Source organism: Triticum urartu, chromosome 2A, assembly GCF_056163025.1.
Source record: "Triticum urartu cultivar PI428250 chromosome 2A, HENAU_Tu73, whole genome shotgun sequence".
Taxonomy (NCBI): Eukaryota; Viridiplantae; Streptophyta; class Magnoliopsida; order Poales; family Poaceae; genus Triticum; species Triticum urartu.
The window spans coordinates 436423991-436438765 of NC_141874.1; the positions used below are offsets into that span (position 1 = coordinate 436423991).

Below are 14775 nucleotides of genomic sequence, written 5' to 3' on the forward strand. Positions count from 1 at the left end.
TAAATACCCACCACCACTTCCACTGATCCACCCCTCCTTTCTCTGCCTCGAGCACGCACGGCACGGTGCGGCGCGCACGCACGCACGCTTCTCAACTCCCCAGGTCTCCGCGACCGCGAGGCCCTCCTGAAGTGGGAGGAGGCGACCCCGACTCTCCCCACTCGCCACCCCCACCCCCGCCCCCTCCCTCTCCACCACCCCGCGTCGCCCATCGAGAACCCTAGCTCGGGGTTGCGGCCTCGCCCCTCCCGCCGCCGCCGTCGGTGCTCGAGCTCGGCCGGCCCGCCGCGATGGATCTGTCCAACCTGACCCTGGTGCTGCGCGCGGCGCTCAGCCACGCCCCCGAGGAGCGCAAAGCTGCTGAGGCCAGCCTCGAGCAGGTTAGCCCCTCCACTGCCGCCTTGATGCCGCTCTAGCCTCTCGCTCCGTTGCTTGCATCGTTGACGCCACTATCGGGAGCCTGGGGTTCCTACCGTGGCGGAAGGGGTTGGATTGGGGGTAGGGGTTCGTCGGATCACTGCCTCGCGCCTCCTCCGCTGGTGCGTTTTGCCGTGGAATCCTGCTCAATCGAACCAGTCACGTCAACGCATCTTCTCTGTTCCGTGTCGAGTTGATTGCTGTTGCTATGTTTTCCGTGATCTGGAGCTAGGTTGCTGAATTGGATCAGTTTGAACCGGTTATCTGTATGAGCTTCACTTCTGGACCGGTTTGATGCTTGCTGTCCGTTGTCATCTAGTTCGACTTTGTTGTGGAGCTATGCTCAGTGTTATTAGCTCATGCGAGTGGCATTATTGACTTCCAGCTCATGAACACCTCAGAGTTGGTAGGCTTAGCAACCTGTTCAATCAAGCAGGCTGCCATTACACCTGAAACTATAAGACAGCATATAAAATTTAAATCTTTTAGTGGCATATAATCATGTACTCCGCACACAGAGCACTTATTTAACGATGAACATTTGTACATCACAGAGGTGCTTGTTTGCTCCCTTCCTTTTTAATGTCATAATATTATATGCTTTGTAAGGATGCAGTCAAATCTTTTCACAAGATTGTAAATTTGTTGGAGCAGAGTGATAATATCCTTTCTTTTAGCTATCCGCACACGTCCACTTGGACGAACTGTCTGTAAAGAGAGTTTCTTAGCCAACTTCTGTGCATAGAAGGAGCTGTTTGGTATATCGTTATGTTTGTTGTAATGACGCTCTCGAGTGCACTGCATTTTGGACAGCGCTTGTTTACATATTATGTAATTGAAATTATTGTTCATGAGAGCGCACTGAGTGTAAGACCATCAGTGTTGAAATTGTATTTGAGCTGATCTGTATACAGAACAGACAAATCTACCCGGTCGCCTTAATAACCTATTGTAAGTGTGTTTGCCTATAGTTATTAATCATATATGAAGCGACTGCTGCTGTGTTTTCTGAAGTTCAAACTTGTTTTTGTTCTTTTATTGTATAATAGTGAATTTCAATACTACAATATGCGCTAACAGAATTTGAGCCAAAACCAACACTCGTGGAAGATTTAGTATTTTGAAATAGAAAGTTACCATGTACCCAGAAAATTGCAAAGCAGCTCATATTGCCATGTTCTTATTTTTCTTAGAAACTTAATTTGCATTTGTTTGTGATTGATGAATAGCTACCCCTTTTCCAAGAATGAGAAATGGATTAACTACAGTGCATTACTTGTTAACATACCCAAAGGAATAATGCAGAATGCTCTAACTAAGCTGGCCATTTTGTTTTGTATTGTTCATTCTTATTCAGTGTTTCCTGTCTTTTTTGTTCTATACATGTTGCAATGCTATATGCATATGTTATTTCATTTCGGACCCTTGTACTGAAGTTCCTGCGATTCCTGCAGCTTCAGTATACGCAACAACATCTGGTGAGATTGTTACAGATCATCATCGATGGAAGTTGTGATATGGCTGTGAGACAGGTCGCAAGCATTCACTTCAAGAACTTTGTTTCAAAAGCCTGGTCACCTATTGATCCTGGTACGTGGAGGGTAATACCTGGGCATTGTTCCCTTCATTTTGGTAACTTGACAATTTTTCTTCCTTTCTGTAGATGAAACACGTAAAATTCCAGAAGGTGACAAGTCTATGGTTCGTGAGAATATACTGGGCTTTGTTACTCAATTGCCTCCACTGCTAAGGTAAAAATAACTTTGCCGCAATCCACCTGTCCTTTCCTTAACAAGTAGTAACGTTTTACTGTCATAGCTGCTTGCTACAATTGTACTGCTCATTGTTTTTGGTTATTTTGTTATATTGTCAGTTTTTTACCAGATAAACTGAATTCTAGTGCCTGTAGTTTTCAATAGTGTATTTTTTTTTTTGAAACGAGGCAAAAGACTTGCCATTTTTGTTGATTAAGAAGAAGAGAATTGCCCGGTTAATTGACGGAAAACCGAGCTAAAACCGATACAACCCAACCCATATGACCTGGGCACCACCGGCCAATCTGGCCACCGACATGAAACCTGAAGGTGCAAAGAAGAAAGACATTTGCCGAGGAGTCGCAAGCGTCATCGTCATCACCGGTTGCCTCGAACGGGTGACTCCGCCTTCACCATAGAGCTCCAATGGAGGGAAAATAATGTCGACCAATTTTAGTTTCGGCCTACTTATACTTCATCTTCCAGCTAATTGCAATTAAAAATGAAGCTTTTATGTTTTTCTTTATGCTGCTTGAAGCTCCATTTTGTTTCTAATAGAAGCAATATGTAGTAAAAAAATATTGACTTTGCCTTCATGAAACACATTATGGGTAATAATAGACGCTGGCTTGTTGTTAGTTCTTGAATGCATCTGTTCCCTTTTTTTCTCTGTATTAAACCTCCATTTGTAGAGAAGCATTATGCAAAGTACTTTCTCAAGTTGTAATGTGGCCACATGGTAATTTTTTTTGGCTAGCCATACCGGTTCACATATTCTTGTCTTATATAAGTTTTCTTAATGGCGGAAGCATAACATTTGGCATTTGTTGATGATAAACATATGGATAATTGACACATCTTTCATGAATATCTTTAGAGCACAGCTTGGAGAAAGTATCAAGACCTTGATCCTTGCGGATTACCCTGAGCAGTGGCCTAGTCTTCTACATTGGGTTACACATAACATGGAATCACAGGATCAAATTTTCGGAGCACTTTATGTGCTAAGGATCCTATCCCGGAAATATGAGTGAGCATACATACCACCTTTTCCATCTATCATAAATCTTTACTGAAATTTTGCTGTTGGTCTTGATGACATTGCAGCACAATGCTTTTGTTTTACTTCTATATGAGTTGGCACACTTATCCTATTTATATGCCTCATGGTTTAGGTTCAAATCAGAGGAGGAAAGGATACCTTTGTATCAAATTGTTGAGGAGTGTTTTCCTCGTTTGTTGAATATATTCAGCACACTTGTCCAGATTGTGAATCCTCCAATTGAAGTTGCTGACTTGATCAAGCTGATCTGCAAAATATTCTGGTCCTCAATTTATGTACGTTCATGGTCTTATTAACTTATTAATTTACACCCCCCCCCCTTTTCATGTACGCTTATGCTCGTGTCATGTGCTTTCTGCAGCTAGAAATTCCAAAGCAACTGTTTGAACCAAACATCTTCAATGCATGGATTGTTCTATTCTTAAACTTGTTGGAAAGGCCAGTTCCATTGGAAGGGCAACCATCTGATCCTGACGCTAGGAAAGCTTGGGGCTGGTGGAAAGTCAAGAAATGGATTACCCATATCTTGAACCGTTTATACAGTCGGTCAGTATTGAAAGAAGTTGGTTTGTTTTTCGTAAATCATTATTTTTTACTTGGTTACTCATTTGTCATTGACAGGTTTGCTGATATGAAGGTTCATAAACCAGAGAGTAAAGCTTTTGCTCAAATGTTTCAAAAGAACTATGCTGGAAAAATTCTGGGATGCCATCTACAGTTGCTCAATGCAATTCGCACTGGTGGCTATTTGCCTGATAGGGTTATCAATCTTATCCTTCAATATCTCACCAACAGGTTCGTGGGAGACTTTTTATGCAGCAGCATTATGTACTTCCAAAGGACAAACCAGCTTTCATAATGTTCAGATTGCCACCTTCCATAATTTCTGGTTTCTGCATGTCCCACTAGTCATGAGCTTGCTGTGCATGTCTCTCTATGCCTGTTAGATAATTTCAGCAACACAACTTGCTCTACTGAGATTACTAATGTTACAAATTCTCTTTCATCTTCCATCTTTCCTGTGAGTGTATAATTTGCCTAGCAGAATGTATCTTTAATAACCACTGTTAGATTTATGTTCTTCCTTTTTGAACGTAGTAGTTTTGTGTTTGACATTTACTAGCTGTATGTTGAAAATTTCTTGTTTGGCATATTTATCTGTAGCTTACTGATATCTCCTCATATGCATGTTGGATCTACCACGCAAAATATGTGTACCTGGTGATCATTAAATGTGCGATGACTAACTGTAATGGGTTACTTGTTCTTGCAGTCTCACAAAGAACAGCATGTACCAGCTGATGCAACCACAAATCGACATAATTCTTTTTGAGATAATATTTCCACTAATGTGCTTCAATGACAATGACCAAATGTTATGGGATGAAGATCCACATGAGTATGTTCGGAAAGGCTATGGTAAAATTGCATGATCAAATTCCTCTCAATGATGTAAGGTAACATGCACTGTTTTCAGTGTTCATCTGTTTACTCATGATGCCATTTTTTTGCATACAGATATAATTGAAGATTTGTATAGTCCTCGAACAGCTGCTATGGATTTTGTCAGCGAATTGGTAAGAAAACGGGGAAAAGGCAACCTACAAAAGTTCATCCAATTTATTGTGGAGATATTCATGAGGTATGCATCGTTTTTGTGATTTGTGCTGTGATCCTCAACCTTTATGAGCTACCTAATTCAAGAATAACTTGGTAGGTATAATGAGGCATCAATTGAAGTGAAGCCCTATCGCCAAAAAGATGGTGCCCTTCTTGCCATTGGGACATTATGTGATAGGCTGAAACAAACTGATCCGTACAAGGCTGAGCTAGAGCGAATGTTAGTTCAGCATGTCTTTCCAGAGTTCAGTAGTCATGTTGGGCACTTGCGTGCGAAGGTAGTATGCTCCAACTTGGCCAGCAGTTCTACCTTTTGTTCCTTATTATCATTTAAACATTCAGATCATGTGTACAATTTGTTGAAGCCTGTGCATTGAAGCGTTCTACCTTTTTAATTAGAAAGTTAGAAATATGTTTATTTGTCCCAGAAATTTCCCCCACCTCAGGTCCAAAAGTTACCATGTTCACTTGTACTTTTCCAAGATACCTCTGTCCACTATTCCTCTTTGTAACAGCCTGTATAATAGTTTAAGAAAGGGTGCTGGGAATTTTCATCTTAAAACCAAACACAATTAATTGTGTCTTGTGAATATTCTATCCACTACCACAAAAACGTCTTATATTTAGGAACAGGGGATGTATTCCTGCAACAAGTTGTCATTAAGGAGAAGGGCTGAAGGGCATGCTTTAGGTTCTGGATGGTCTAGCCATGAGCCAGCAATTCACTAGGGAACAACGACACACAACTTTTCAACATGAAACAAAATGCTAATCTCAGTAGCTCTCACAGCCTAATGTGAAGCTTGCCCTCCAACGCTCTACTTCTGTTTTGATAGCATTGTCCACCGTTCTCAGATCATGCTGATAGACCTGAAAAAACTGGCTCTTTCTTCCAAACTGAATATTCCAAGCTGCATGCAGTCGTCCTGATTGAAAGCTGCCAGATCCAGGAGCAACACACAAAGAAGTGCTGTATCGTCTCTGGCTCTTGTGCGTAGAGGACAGAAATCATGGTTGGGAGCTGACAGTGCGCAAGGTAACCTGTAGCCAAGCAATGGTGTTGCAGCTCAATCCAAAGAATCAACTCTTGAGCGCTACATTATCTTAACAAAATAAATGAGGACAATGGAAGTTAATTTGTTCAGAGAAGGAATCCTTATACTCTGACTTGGCCGGACTACTGAAGTTTTGGAGATAAGCGCCAGAAAATGGCGTCTTCTCTTGTATCCGAAAGGGAATTTGTCCAGATGCAGTTCAAAGTGACAGATGCTAATAATGTCTTGAGCTGAGAGAGCACTGTAACTACCTTGGATCCAAGTGTTACTCTCAGCACCTGGGTTACCACCTTAGATTATCTGATATTAGGTGCCAGCAACATAACCAGTATGCCATCAAGTCTAGTATTAGTCCACGAGAAGATGAGCTGCTGACCACAATCTCAAAAGTTGACTGCACATTGTGACCACTTGTCATATTTTAATTAATTGCTATCCTTAGGGAACCCTTTATTCAATTTTATTTTAACAGAACACTTTATATGCTCTGTTATAATCCAAGTTTATTTGTTTAATAATTACTCCCTCTGTCCCATAATTTAAGACGTTTCTTTACACTAGTGTAGTGTAAAAAAATGTATTACATTATGGGACGGAGGGAGTAGTATTAAAGTTCTTATTTTTCTTTATTTCTATGGTTATGCTCACCTTCCCTAGTTTTCCTTGATGTACTCGCTACTTCTATGTGACATCAGACTAATATATCATATGGACAATAGGCAGCATGGGTGGCAGGGCAGTATGCGCACATCACCTTCTCAGACCAGGACAATTTTCGCAAAGCTATGCATTGTGTAATCTCTGGTTTGCGTGATCCAGAACTTCCTGTCAGGGTCGATTCAGTCTTTGCTCTCCGTTCTTTCGTTGAAGCATGCAAAGGTGAGCTTCTTGATACCTAGTCAGTTATCAACTTTGCTCTGTTTGTTCCTTACAATTTCTGTCCCATTCTACAGATCTGGATGAGATCCGTCCTATCCTTCCACAGCTTCTTGATGGTAAGAACTACTTTATTCAACCTTGGTAGGAATGGTGATTTTGTTGTGGTTTGATTGTTATTTATTTGCAGAATTTTTTAAGCTTATGGGTGAAGTTGAGAATGAGGATCTTGTTTTCACTCTCGAGACAATTGTTGATAGATTTGGTGAAGAGATGGCACCATATGCCCTTGGCTTGTGCCAGAGTTTGGTATGTTGGCCCTTGATTTAAGTTTAACTCAATATATGGTCACATGCTGCACTGAATCTACCTTCCTGAAACTTCATGCTTACTAATTTTATAGGCTGCTGCCTTCTGGAGATGCATGGCTAGTTCAGAAGCTGATGATGAAGTAGAGGACTCTGGTGCTTTGGCTGCTGTTGGTTGCTTACGTGCTTTAAGCACAATCCTTGAGTCCATTAGCAGTCTTCCCCATCTTTTTATCCAAATAGAGCCCACTTTGTTGCCTATTTTGCGCAGGATGTTGACTTCGGATGGTCAAGGTATTTTGTTGTCTAATTATAACAACAGAGTGTGTTACATTTCAAGGATATTTATAGTCTCAACTGGTTGTTTACACATCAGTTTTGTCAGTCCCTTACTGGAACTAATCTTGGTTGTTCAGGATATCGATTCCTCTAGATGTAGTTAAAGCGAACTTAGACATAATTGGTTTCTGAATTGTGGTAGTCTTCTCTTTCTTTAAACTTTCCTTTTGATGACTGTGATAAAACCTTTCAGCTCATTAGAAGCTTGGATAGATGTAGTTAAAGCGAACTTAGACGTAATTGGTTTCTGAATTGTGGTAGTCTTCTCTTTCTTTAGACTTTCCTTTTGATGACACATAATTGGTTTCTGAATTGTGGTAGTCTTCTCTTTCTTTAGACTTTCCTTTTGATGACAGTGATAAAACCTTTCAGCTCATTAGAAGCTTGTAGGTATTTACAGTTATCTCTACACTCCCTCCCCTAAATTTGCTAGGAAAGATGTAAGAACTTGATAATTATTAGCGGTTTATGGGAGATGAAGTTTTTTTGTGTTAATATCAGTTTTGATTTTATAAACTTTGTTTTTTCTTCCTTCAATTTGTGCTGATGCATTCGACTCTGTTTTGCAGATGTTTATGAAGAGGTTCTAGAAATAGTGTCCTATCTGACCTTTTACTCACCAACAATTTCTTTGGACATGTGGAGCTTGTGGCCATTGATGATGGAGGCTCTTAATGATTGGGCCATTGATTTCTTTGAGAGTAAGTCTAGTTTTGAACATGTTGCTGTTAAATTTGTTATATGCTGGAAACTGAATTCTTGCTTTTTGTCTGTTACGCTTTCTGCGTCCAAATAATTATCACTTCTGAGGAAAAAGGTCTTTCCAAATCACTGGCACTTTCCTAGATCACCTTGATTATCTCCACTCGCACCCCTCACTTTGCCACCTTTTTAAGGGTGTGTTTGGTTGCATTCTCATCTCAGCATAGTTGTTCCCTCTTCGTGCATGCTCATCTCAACATCCCTCTTCATGCATGCTCTCCTCATGCATGCTCATAGTGTATTTGTGTTGAGCTAGTGTGGACTCATGCACCCTTCATACACTCTACCAAACACCCGAAAGTGGGCCGAGAAGGGAACTTGAGATATAACTGAAAGTACTATGGTCATATTTCATCCAAAACATAGTTTTCCTGTCTCGTTAACGGTGCTAAGTATTTGGGAACGAAGGGACTTCGCTATCTTTGTGTGTGGTGTCTTCATTTGGTTATTTGGATACCATGCTACTTATTATATTATTTTTCCATTTCCTTTATGTTTGCAAGTTGTATTTGTTTTGCTCTGTGTCTTAATTAGCTGACTAGTTTGCATGTGATTTTGTCATGCTCATCGATTAGTTGTGTCCAAATAATTTCTCAGTGATGAGTTTTCCTTGGAATCAGGAAACCAAAAAACAATAGTAACTTTGAAGAACAACATGAACATAGCTGCTTGCTCTTTTCATATAAGCACTTGATGTTGGGGTGGGAAGATTCTTGCTGCTGGCTGGTGGTGGTCGCCTGGTCGCCATGGGCATGTCCCAGTGGGTACAGGAAGTTCTCATGCGAGTGTTTGCATGCGAGGGACACCCACCAAGGGTTGAACCTTTTTGTCTTGTTGGACAGCGTGTCCATGAAGTATCCCTGGTACATACTGTCTATTCTTGATGTTTATCCAGCCAGATATGTCACTGGTGATGTATCTGCACCTTTCTGTGTCCGATGAGGTATTGGATACCATTGCAGTTCCCCTACCAAGTACGGATGCTCCACAGTTTTTCCACCATGTACACATCTGTTACAATATTGCTCGGTGATGATCAAAAGTCAAGTGACATCCGTAGTTTGCTTTAGAAAGACATGTTATCTGGGATGAACATGTTTATAAGTACTACCTCCGTTACCTCCGTCCCATACTAATTGACACTCAAACGGATGTATCTAGATGTGTTTCAGTGCTAGATACATCCGTTTGAGCGTCAATTAATATGGGATGTAAGAGTGATTTTCTTTTGCGTGTAAAGATCTCAAAGTTCTATGGTACTATGGTATTTTTTAGAAATCATAATAATATCCGAAAGACAACGCAACATCCAAACAAGTCCAAAACCAGCATCATGATGTCCAAAACAGTAATTTAGCATCCTGGTATCTGATATCTTTTGGGTAAAACGCTAATTCATCGGCGTGTTGTTTCTCTTTTTTAGATATATAAACAGCAGGCATGTTGTGCCTTTTCTTGCTCCATTTGACATAATTGGTACAGTATCTGGTCTGGTCTGTGGGCTGTTATTATAAAGTGCTTATCTGCTAGGCTACTTGTTAGCAAACTGACCTGATAGCCAATCTCCTACTAGTTGGATTAATTTTGATAGACATACATTATTTTTTTACAGCAGCTCATTGTTAAATACTTTTGTTGCCGTGCAGATATTCTTGTCCCACTAGACAATTACATTTCTCGTGGCACTGAACATTTTGTTACCTGCAAAGATCCTGATTATCAACAAAGCTTATGGAAAGGACTGTCATCTGTGAGTGTAGATTTGATTCATTTTTAGCTTTAATTTGTTCTGAATGTGTAAGTAGTTCTGCTCTTACAGTGGCATATCAACATTTCTCTAGGTTATGACAGACCAAAATATGGAAGATTCAGATATTGTGCCGGCACCCAAGCTCATTGAAGTGTTTTTCCAAAACTGCAAAGGGCAAGTTGATCATTGGGTTGAGCCGTATCTCAGGCTTACGATTGATAGGCTCCGTCGAGCAGAGAAGCCTTATCTGAAATCTCTCCTTGTGCAAGTGGTATGAAATGTGCATATTTCCCTTTATCTGTTCCAAAACATGCTGACCAGCTAAAGATCTCTATCATAGTATGCATTATTTGGTTTTGCTGTTTTTAGCTTTTCTGTATCAGTTGTGTATAAGTAACATTGTCTGTCAGTGTAGAGTGGACTTTGAGTAGTACTTAAAAAATAGACGATATCTAAGTGTAGTGTTAAACATAAATGATCAACTTAAAATGTATTCCGCAGCCTGGTTTGGTAACCCTGAGCTGTTAACTGTTGGCCTACATTTACCTCCCTTCTTTTGGTCACTTTTCCAAAGTGAACTATTAAGACCCCGTTTGGATACATAATATATTGGCGCTCTCTTGAAACACCATTGTTTCTGGAAAATTAGAGTTTTAAATAATCTGAGCCATTTGGATATAAGGACTACTCTTATAAACTGTGGCATTTTAATTGTGTGCATGGATGCATGCAATCTTGTGTTAATTATTTGTAGACCGGTGAGTTCAAAGAGTTCAATAAAAAAATGCTCCTAAATACTTTAACTGCTTACCACAAACTATAAAGCTAGATAGCCAAATACATTCAGGTAATTATATATATGCATGAATGCAATCTTATTCAAATTATTTTTAGATCGGTTAGTTGGTAAACTCACCTTGGGCTTTGCTAATACATGTGAGCTCTGCCACTCCATAGATGCAACCTTTTTTTTTGCAATTTTTTAATACATTTTTTTCAAAATAAGTTGATTCCAAACAGGGCTTCTGTAATTTGTATAGGGCCTAATGCGTTTTTCAAGACCGCGTTTGACTATTGACAAGATTAATAGTACATGACATGCATAATGTGAAAATTATGTCATTGAAAGCTCCTTTCACATACGAATTTGACGATGTGCTTTGTGTAGTAAGTTGCATGTCATATATTATTGCTCTAACATTTGGTCAAAGTTAGCCTCGAAAAATGCATTAGGCCCTATATAGATGGAAGGAGGGAGTACCTTGTTTGCCATGATTTACAGTAACTAATCAGCAATACTAACCTCAGTTTATTGAACTATGTGATAGACTGTCCAACTGCTTTATGCTGGGTACGTACTGTTCTCTGTAAGAAATTATATAAACCAAAATCATTATCATATATATTTTTATATATTATGATCAGTCGTTTCAAACTTTAGATTCATATGGAGCAACCGTTTTACATGTTCATGGGGTTCATTTTTGCATGCCTTTTTTCCTGAAGATAATTTCTGACATGTGGGGTATATTCAGAATGCAGCAAGATATATAATGCCTTGTTCTTGTTTGTAAAATGTTATTTTTTCCTGTGAAGGTAAAGCACATATGGTTTTCTAGGCCTACAGTGCCATAGGTCCGTAGCTATTGCTCAAAGTAAAATCACTATATAATTTCATGTATCTTAAATGAGCACATTTGTGTATTTCATATTGTATGAAGCAACCTCATGTCATAGTAGGCAGACCGTGTGTTCCTTCTGATTTCTGTGTCTAGAATTGATACTACTGATTGCGTGGGTTGGCCCTCTTGACAGCCATGTACTCATGTTGAGTCAGCAAAGTTACTTATCACACTCTCCATGCCTACTGCAGATAGCTAACGTATTCTACTACAATCCTTCGTTGACACTTGCAATGTTGCACAAACTTGGAGTTGCGACAGAAATTTTCAATCTTTGGTTTGTCATGTTACAACAAGTGAAAAAAAGTGGCAAGAGGGTGAACTTCAAGAGGTAAGTTTAATTAGCTCGCCTGTAAAATTATTCCTTTGTGTTTATTTGCTGTACTGACTCGACAAATGGTGCTTTGCTTTATTTTCAGAGAGCATGACAAGAAAGTCTGCTGCTTAGGATTGACTTCACTTATTGGACTTCCAGCTAATCATATTCCAGCAGAGGCTCTAGAACGCATTTTCAAGGCAACACTGGAGCTGCTTGTTGCATACAAGGAGCAAGTTGCAGGTGCATCTCTTATTTATTGTATGATATAAAGCGCTAGCCCTTGAAAAACTACCATATATTCCTGAGATTTCAGGCACCGGGTTGATTAAGCACTTTCATATATTGTTTCGCACTTTTGCAAATCAAGAGTTTCCTTGTATTCTGTCAGAGAAAGTAGGAGAGACTCCCACTGCATATTTATGCAAGAAAAAAAAGGAAATAACATACTAAGACTTCCAACTTTATTTTGCCTCTTGCTGTTATAGAACTTATTATATATGTAGTGTATTAGTGAAATGCTTAAATTTCTTCTTCAGTTAAATCTTAATCTTTTGCCTTAATATACCAGAATCTAAGAGGCAAAATGATGCTGCTGATGATGATGTGGATGAATTTGATGCTGATGAAGAAGAGAATGAGGAGGATGAGGATGATGGGGAGATGGGGGTTGATGATGAAGATCAGGATGAAGTAAATAGTCTTAATATACAGAAGCTAGTGCAGGTTTGTTTTCATATCTTGTCTCGAGTAAAATTCGCATTAGGAGATCCTATTGGCATGGTTTAATTTTTATTTTATATGCCCACCATGTGAATTTTATCTACAAGTGCTTGTCATGATGGAATGGTTAATAGAGCTAACGCAATCTCTGGTGAAGGTGCTTATTACCTTCAAATATGAGCATCAGAGAATTGCCAAGAGGAAGTCATTATCATTACATAAATTCGTAGACTGCTTGGTAGAGTTCCAGATCCCAATTTTCCAGCCAACCAGCTCCTGATAAAAGCATACAGAATAGAATATGCTTGATTCTGGCAGCGATTAGTAGATAAGTCCTAAAAACAATGTTATTGGCTCTAGAAACACTGAAAGAGAGGTCTGCGATGAAAGGGCTGCTTCAAATATATGTATGTTGGGAAGTTGGGTAGCATTGGCAGGTAACTTCACCTTGCTTTGGACTCCTGAGGTTCACAGAAGATCTCCCCTCTGGTAGGCAGGGGCGAATGGTACCTGGAGCTGGGGCCTTAATCTGCATGAATAGCACATCTCCAACAAGAAATTTATATCTTCAATACTAGTACTCTAGGGAAAGATGATAAGTAAAGCGCACACTTCACTTGTGGCTTCATAAAATCACCTGCCCTTGTTTCATAGGCCTGTTAGCAGCTTGATGAGCCTTTTGCCTCCCTGTGTACACACGGACACAGTTCATGTGCTGTTAGCTGCACTGGAAAGAACTCCTCAGTCTCCTTTTGTTAACAATGTTGTCTGCAAAGAACAAGTGAAAAGATACTGTAGCAACGATGTCACATCAGTATTTTGGGTATAATTTTCTTTGCGTTTTTATAGCACCCTGTGATCACTCTTTACACCCTTGTGGTAATTCAGGCAAGAGGTTTTCAGCTCCATGATGAGGATGATGATGATGATGATTCTGATGATGATTTTAGTGATGACGAGGAGCTGCAGACCCCGATAGATGAGGTTGATCCATTTATCTTCTTTGTTGGAACCATCCAAGGTAGAGAATATTTCCCACTGTATATTCTTTTGCAGTATTTATTTGTGCCCAAAAGTTGTTGACAAGGCAATAATTATTTTGTCCAGCTGTACAAGCATCCGACCCAGCCAGGTTCCAGAGCCTTATGCAGACACTGGATTTTCACTACCAGGCACTGGCTAATGGCGTTGCTCAGCATGCTGAGGAAAGAAAAGTTGAAATTGAGAAAGAGAAGTTGGAGAAAGCAAATGCACAGTGATGAATGAATTATAGCAATGGTTGTTTGTCTTGAGTTTTGTTGCAGGCCAGTGCCTGTGATTTGGTGATCGCAGGCAATGGGTTTTTGCAGCCTTGGTCTACTTGTTTTTGGAGGCCTGAGGCACACAATTCTTGGAATAGAAGAAGTCAGACAACATTACCATCGTGGGATAATCTCTTGCAGCCTCGGTCTATTTGTTTATGGGCGGTGCGAGCCCTACGGATGATACTACACACTTGTTATGATGCTGTTTTGGTCCAGAGCTCCGGCTCCGTTTGGTTGATGAAATTTGTTAAATGAGCCCTGTGGGTGGGGCGCGTCCCCAAGTTGTCTTATAGCCTAGGAAGGTCCGGTGTAGAGTGTATATGATTGGGCGGTTATTGGTGGATTACCAATACGATGGTTTCATTATTTTTTTTCTGTCGTTGGAGGATTCAGTGAATCCAGTTTTGTCGGTACGATTTGTTGAACATCGCTCAAGCATGTCTCTGTATGGTTTGACAGAGGCTGGTGAAATAAACTTTGCCTGCATCTGGTAACCTGGATTTGGTTATCATCACTACCATGCAATACATTAGTTTTTATTTTTTGGGTGATATTTGTCGTCCGATCATCACGAGCATTCTTGATTTGTTGCATTCTGTACACTGAGTGCAGTCAAATGAACAACGAAGGCGGATAGTTATGATAATAATGCCAGCTAATGTAATCCTTCTTAAAAAAATCCTTATTATTCGGTTTGCATTATACTCCCTCTGTCCCAAAATTCTAAATTCTTGTCTTAGATTTGTCTAAAGACGGATGTAAATTTTGGAACAAAGGGAGTATTCGCTTCTACTCTTTGTTTCAAA

At 39.9% G+C, this 14775-nt stretch overlaps 1 protein-coding gene across 1 annotated transcript; it reads left to right on the forward strand.

The window, feature by feature from the left end:
• Window positions 1-21: 21 nt before the first annotated feature.
• Window positions 22-14483, forward strand: LOC125537838 (importin beta-like SAD2). The gene is made up of 22 exons (XM_048701154.2): window positions 22-380; window positions 1872-2007; window positions 2081-2168; window positions 3049-3201; window positions 3347-3509; window positions 3596-3780; window positions 3856-4029; window positions 4508-4653; window positions 4753-4876; window positions 4952-5132; window positions 6629-6788; window positions 6863-6904; window positions 6976-7094; window positions 7189-7387; window positions 8002-8133; window positions 9841-9944; window positions 10036-10215; window positions 11818-11957; window positions 12046-12185; window positions 12514-12668; window positions 13554-13686; window positions 13773-14483. Exons 1-22 carry the CDS (start codon window positions 291-293, stop codon window positions 13922-13924), a joined length of 3096 nt encoding a protein of 1031 aa, XP_048557111.2. The 5' UTR covers window positions 22-290; the 3' UTR covers window positions 13925-14483.
• Window positions 14484-14775: the final 292 nt, after the last annotated feature.